The sequence below is a fragment of the Octodon degus genome, unplaced genomic scaffold, assembly GCF_000260255.1.
Source record: "Octodon degus isolate 3935 unplaced genomic scaffold, OctDeg1.0 scaffold00073, whole genome shotgun sequence".
NCBI lineage: Eukaryota > Metazoa > Chordata > Mammalia > Rodentia > Octodontidae > Octodon > Octodon degus.
The window spans coordinates 1655147-1661732 of NW_004524649.1; the positions used below are offsets into that span (position 1 = coordinate 1655147).

The 6586-nt window shown below is 52.8% G+C and overlaps 2 protein-coding genes across 5 annotated transcripts in view; one reads left to right on the top strand and one right to left on the bottom strand.

Annotated features, from left to right (window-relative positions):
• Positions 1-1739, bottom strand: part of Rnaseh2a (ribonuclease H2 subunit A) — a 12489-nt gene extending 10750 nt beyond the window's left edge. For 2 of the 3 annotated variants that reach the window (XM_023720169.1, XM_023720168.1), the window contains exon 1: positions 1346-1739. In XM_023720169.1, coding sequence (XP_023575937.1) covers positions 1346-1393 — 48 coding nt within the window. In that variant the 5' untranslated portion in view covers positions 1394-1739. The remainder of the gene's footprint in view (positions 1-1345) is intronic. The other variant, XM_004635555.2, reaches the window with a different exon arrangement.
• An 87-nt stretch (positions 1740-1826) lies between these two features.
• On the top strand, positions 1827-5830 carry Prdx2 (peroxiredoxin 2). 2 transcript variants are annotated; one of them, XM_004635557.2, is made up of 6 exons: positions 1827-1933; positions 2378-2482; positions 2569-2722; positions 3280-3402; positions 3535-3665; positions 5478-5830. In XM_004635557.2, the coding sequence occupies exons 2-6, from the start codon at positions 2380-2382 to the stop codon at positions 5561-5563; spliced, it is 597 nt and encodes a 198-aa protein (XP_004635614.1). In that variant the 5' UTR covers positions 1827-1933; positions 2378-2379; the 3' UTR covers positions 5564-5830. The 2 variants fall into 2 exon arrangements, with proteins under 2 accessions (XP_004635614.1, XP_023575938.1); XM_023720170.1 differs by having other exon boundaries at positions 1845-1933; positions 2334-2482.
• Positions 5831-6586: the final 756 nt, after the last annotated feature.

Sequence of the window (6586 nt, forward strand, 5' to 3'; positions counted from 1 at the left end):
AAAATGGGAAAAAAAAAACTTCAAAAGGAAAGAGAAACTGGGATGGGGAAATGAAGCAGGGAGAAGAAACAAAGAAAATAATATGAATGGCAGTTAGGTTCGGGGCTATAGCTCAGCAGCACAGATCCTGCGTGGCAGGTGCAATGCTCTTTTCTTTCCCTGTAGTTTAAGGAAGGGTCTACAGGGTGTTCAGGGTCTCACTACTAGATCCGACTTGTAGCGATTCTCCTGTCTACAGCCTCCTAAATGCTGGGATTACAGGTGTGTGCCACCATGCCCAGTCTCAATTATTGTCTCATGGGCACTGTGAGCTGGGCATGGCAGGTCCCAGGGATCAAACCCCTGTCTTCTGCACCTGTTTGCAGGCGCTTTAATCCGCTGAGCTATTTGGCTGGCCCTAGGTGCAATGTTCTGAGTTTGATTCCTATATCAAAAAAAAAAAAAAAGTTAAGATCATTATACTACTAACTCCACTTAGTTCATTGAAAAGAAAGGTTTCTGGGGGCCAGGGAGATGGCTCAGTGGAATAAGTGCTTCCCTGGCAAGCGCAAGGGCCTGAGTTTAATTCCCAGTTCTGCCAAAAAAAAAAAAAGGTTTCTGCTAATATGGCTTGGACAATTAAATGCCAATATTTTGTTCTGAGAGTGGCTCATTTAAGGACAAAAATATGCAATATATTAACTGTTGTAACCATCGTAGTATCTTGTTTTGAATTTTTTTTCTCTTTAAAATAAAACATAACCCATAAAAAACGACAACCATCACTAAGGGATTAATCCTCGGCCTATCCAGCGGGCACAGTGCCATCCGACCAGCAGGGCTGACAGGTGGTAAATTAAATCGCATAATTGACATAATTGACGGTACTTACAATCCCTGCCGCTGTGCTAACACGTAGAACCAAAGCAATTATTATGATCATGCTGAAAGCAGCTATAACTTTGTTTTTGTCGTTAGTTTTTTGTTTTTTGCACAGCACTGGAGACGGAGCCCAGACTCCTCTCCACCACGTTCGGCCGAGCGCTCCCTCAGAGCCACGCCCCCAGCTACTATTAAGATGCTCCGTACAGATTGTTCCTCTGTTCCTGTGACACAGGCCTGACCGCTCAGCCCTGCCGCCTCCAGTTCTGCCTGGCCAGGTCTCTGCCACACCTCTTCCCATTCCTTTTGGCCTAGGCATTTGCTTCCGCAGGTCTGGGACACTCCTCAAATCTACACCGTGGCCTTCTGCTCGTCACTCCGTCCTCACGGCATCCTCCAAACCTGGCTTCCCCAGCTCCCCGCCCCCTTCTCAGTCGGTCTCCTCCTCCTTTCACTGGCAGTGTCTCTTCTTTGGTCAACCTACCACGTCCCCTGCCGCCGGCTGTTGCTCACACAGAGAGTTTGCTGACATTTACAGAGCAGAAAACTGGGCCTCGAAGCAGTCACGCGTCCCAGGGACCGAGATTGGGAATGCGTGGAGCAAGGTGTGTTTGCAGTTAGTGTAGCCACGGGCAGCCCCGCCGCCTGCCATTACCCTTTTGATGTTGCAGCCGCAGCAGCTCCCAGGTGTCACCTTCGCCCTGCTGCCCGAAGTAATGATAGTCGGGGTAGACCTGGGCAGGGGTCTTCGACACCAGGAGGATCAGAAACAGGAGCAAGAGTGCCGGAGGGCTCCGGGCCATGCAGAACTCCAACCGCCCAGAAACACCCAGGGGCCAGGGCACATCCCCCCCAACCCCCCGCGCAGGTTCGGTGATCCGGACCGGCTGAGCGCCTCCCCCGTTAGAAGCAGTGGACCCGCCCGCCCCGGCCACGCCCACTTACCCCCGCCCCCGCGCCAGCAAGGGTTCGGGCTGCATATAAAAGGCCCTGGGTGGCCCAGGGCTCACTGGGAGCTGTGACTTTCAGTCTTACCTGTACTCGCCTGCTGGTACAGCTTTCACCCACGCAGGTACGGACAGCCACGCCGAGAGCACCGGAGTCGGGGAAGCCTGCTTGGTGCAGTTCCGGCCCTATGCGGACCTCACTCCCGGCCTCCTTTGTTCTCCGCGCACGCCATGGTGTCCGCCTTTGTCCTTGCGGGGGAAACCGAGGCCAGAATCTTGCTTGCAAGTCGAGGCGCGATCGCCGAGCTCTGCGCCCTGCTTTTGGGCCTTTGCTGCCTGGTTCGGGCTAGGGACCCCAGGAAGGCCTCTGATGGGGTCCCCGCGCCCTGGGTAGGGGGGTGGGCTCCGACAGGGCCTTGCAGATCTGGGCCGGGGAGGAGGGGCGGGGCGGGGGCTGGGACGCGGCTGCTCCGCCCCTCGGACTCAGTCTCGGGCCCCCTTTCCCCCGTGACCTTGGGGAGCTAGGACAAAAGGTCCCCGGGCACTGAGCACGGGGTCTCGGCCTCTAGCCATGGCATCCGGCAGCGCACACATCGGGAAGCCGGCCCCGGACTTCACGGCCACCGCCGTGGTGGACGGCGCCTTCAAGGAGGTCAAGCTCTCTGACTTCAGAGGTGAGGTGGCAGCAAGGGGCCAGCATGTGGGGCCCGCTTTGGTGTGGAGGGGCTGGTTTAACTCCTGTCTTTCCTCCTGCCCCCAGGGAAGTACGTGGTCCTCTTCTTCTACCCACTGGACTTCACGTTCGTGTGCCCCACAGAGATCATTGCGTTCAGCGAGCGCGCTGAGGATTTCCGAAAGCTAGGCTGCGAGGTGTTGGGGGCCTCCGTGGACTCCCAGTTCACCCACCTGGCTTGGTACGGGCGGGGCAGCGTTGCATAGCCCACATTTTAGGGCCGTGTCCTGTGGCCTGCTTTCCTCACCTTGAAAGCATGGGAAGAAAGACCCCATCCCTCAATTCTCATGGAGTAATTAGAATGTTGCAGCTAGTTTTTGGCCTGGGACCTGAAGTTGCAGATGCTTAGTCTCCTTTATTTATGAGAGACAAGCTGAGTTGCCTTATCTACAGGGGTGGAAACTCCAGTTCAGCAAATGAAGGGCTGGGCCCAGGATCCCAGGGCTCAGAGGATGGGGCCTCTGACCTGCAGTAGCATGATATGGAGCCAGGAGCACAGGGAAGCCAGTTGGCCAGAGATGGAGTTTTAGCCTCTGGTTTGCTTCTGGTGGCCAGGATATGACATTCTTCAGGCCCTGCACAGCCCTTGGGGTGTGGTCGGTGGGGCTCCTGTTTTAACTCCTTTATCTCTTGCCTCCAGCACCCCTACTTCAGCCCTTATCAGGGCTAGGCCCACAGGGGCCTGGCACCCTCCAAGCCAGGCACCCTAAAGCCCCACCCCGTCTCTGTCACCTCCAGGATCAATACCCCCCGTAAGGAGGGAGGCTTGGGCCCCCTGAACATCCCCTTGCTTGCTGATGTGACGAGAAGCTTGTCTGATAAATATGGAGTGCTGAAGAGGGATGAGGGCATTGCCTACAGGTACAGTGGGGCCCTCTGCCCAGCTCATGAAGCCCCTGTCCCCAGGGTAACAGGACTTGAGGGTGGGGCTCCCTTCCCTGACCCTGGAAGTGAGAGCTCCCAGCTTCTCACTTGGAAACTTGGTATTTCCAGGGGCCTCTTCATCATCGATGGCAAGGGTATCCTGCGACAGATCACTGTGAATGATTTGCCCGTGGGGCGCTCTGTGGATGAGGCTCTACGGCTGGTCCAGGCCTTCCAGTACACAGATGAACATGGGGAAGGTGAGCAGAGTGTACACATACACATCCTCACAGCTGTGGCCCCAGCTTCTCTGTTTCATGCAGATGTGCCCTACCCACCCCTGCATCGAGGTTAGGGGCCCATTCATCTGAGCGCTTTGTGTACAGGAAGTACCTCCTTGTAAGAACAGGAAGCTCAACCAGGCGTGGTGCCACACGCCTGTAATCACAGTACCTTAGGATGCTGAGACAGGGAGGAGCACAAGTTCAAACTGAGCCTGTGCAATTTAGCAAATTACTGAGACACTGTCTCAAAATAAAAAATAAAGGGCCTTTGTAATCTAGCTGAATGTGAAAGCCTTGGGATCAATACCCACTAACTGGGGAGATGGGGGTTGGAAAGTGGTAGAGCTATAGAAGGTATTTAAGATATGTCCCAAGGCTTGCTTGAATAATGGGAATTGAATCCGACTTTCCTTTTTTTTTTTTTTTTTTTTTAATGTGCTGGGGATGAGCTGAGTGTGGTAACATATCTGTAATCCTGGCACTTGGAAGGCTAAGGCAGGAGGATCATTGCAAGTTCAAAACCAGCCTGGGGGGCCGGGGAGATGGCTCAGTAGGATAAGCACTTGACTGGCAAACGCAAGGATCTGAGTTCAATCCCCGGTTCCACCAGAAAAAAAAAAAAAAAAAACAGCCTGGGCTATAAAGATTTTTTGTTTTTGTTTTTGGTGGAACCGGGGATTGAACTCAGGCCCTTGCACATGCCAGGCAAGTGCTTATTCTACTGAGCCATCTCCCTGGCCCCATCCTGGGCTATAAAGTGAGCCCAAGGCCAACCTGAACTCATAGTGAGACCCTGTCTCACACACACACACACACACACACACACACACACACACAAAACCACAATGTGCTGGGAATGAAACTTCCACCCCCACCCCCACCCCCACCCCCCCCAACAGTACTTTGTCACATGCAGGAGACAATCTGACTGCAGGTACTCAGAAGCCCATTAGAACTAGTGCTGATGGCAGGCATCGTGGCACATGCGTGTAATCCCAGCACTTGGGAGGCTGAACCTCACAGGAGGCTCATTACTGTGAGGTCAAGGCCAGCCTGAGCTGCCTAGTGGAGACCCTGTCTCAAAAAGACAAAAACACCACCAGAAAATGCTGTGGCTAGGCTTATATCTTGGATTTGTGCCACTACTTTCAGATTTTTAGAAAAAGTTTTTTTAAGGGGCCGCGGAGATGGCTCAGTAGGATAAGCACTTGACTGGCAGATGCAAGGATCTGAGTTCAATCCCCGGTTCCACCAAAAAAAAAAAAAAAAAAAAAAAAAACAGAAAAGTATTTCAAAAAAATTTAAAAAAAAAAAGGAAAAGTTTTTTTAAATAAGGTCTTACTGGGGCCGGGGAGATGGCTCAGTGGAATAAGCACTTCCCTGGTAAGCACAAGGGTATGAGTTCAAACCCCGGTTCCACAAAAATAAATAAGGCTTTACTATGTAGCCCTGGAGCCGGGGAGATGGCTCAGTGGAATAAGCGCTTCCCTGGCAAGCGCAAGGGCCTGAGTTCTATCCCTGGTTCAGCAAAAAAGAAAAAAAAAAGACAAATTACTATGTAGCCCTGGTTGGCCTCATATTCATAGAGATCTTCCTGTCTCAGCCTTAAGTGCTGAGCTAACATACCACCATACCCAACTTTCCCGAGCATGCATGGGGTGAAAAGTGCCTTCTCAGCACTTTTGTATTTTGAGACAGGATCTCACTGAGCGGCTGAGTTTGCCAAGCTAGCTGACCATGCCTGCTCCAGCTTTTCACCCTGCTCGCCTATTCACCCTCTCTTCCCAGTCTGTCCTGCTGGCTGGAAACCTGGCAGTGATACAATCAAGCCCACCGTGGATGACAGCAAGGAATACTTCTCCAAACACAACTAGGCTGGCAGACAGGGAGTTGGGGCATGAGTTTGTGTTCTTCGATCCCACCTGTGCCTCTACCTGGCTGTCCACACTGGCCCAGAAAAGGTGCATCCAGAAAGGGTGGATCTGCCCCCTCCCAATTCCACTGCCTGGGCAGAGGCTGGAGGCCTTGGCCAAGACTTTCTCGTCCTCCACTGGGATCTGGCAACAAGTGACCCTTCTGTGGAGCCCACCCCACTGGCACAGGTCTGTAGGTGACCAATAAAGTATTAGGGACAGAACTGAGTCTGTGTGTTTTCTCTGGCATTGTTTCAGTCCCCCTCCCCTTTCCAGGTTTCCACCCCCTTCCTGAAAACCTGGCTGGGAAACTGACCTGTAGTTACTCACTTTTACCACAAGGTGGCAGCCTCACCACATGTGCCGCATACTCCTTGGGTTTTTTTTTTTTTTTTTTTTCTCCTCCCCCAGGCTGAGGAAGCCTTCCAAGAGGGGGAGGGGTGTGTGTTTGTCCAGAAGCAAATACTGTACAAGGACCTGCCACATCCTGAAAGTTGGCCATGCAGGTCGGTACCTTCATCTCGCCATCAGGCAGCCTGGCTCAAGTGCCATTAACTAGCTGTGATCTTCCCTGAGTATTTATGCAAATTAACGAATGTGGAACACGGGCTGGGCGTGGGGGCACACCTGTGTGTAATTCGAACATCTTGTGAGGTTGAGGCAATAGGATCTCAAGTTCAGCCCCAACCTGAGCAATTCAGCAAGAACCTGTCTAATAAAAAAGGGGGGGGGGGACTGGTGAGATGGCTCAGTGGTCTAAAGCACCGACTTAGAACAAGCTTAGCAAAGCACAGGGACCGCGGTTCAATCCCCCAGCACCACATGCCAGTCAGCCCCGCCCCCTGGTGGGCTGAGCTGGCCACACACACATAAATGGATAGATGGATAAATAAATAAATTTTAAAAAAAAATGGGGGGGGCTGGTGAGATGGCTCAGAGGTCTAAAGCACCTACTTAGAACAAGCTTAGCAAAGCACAGGGACC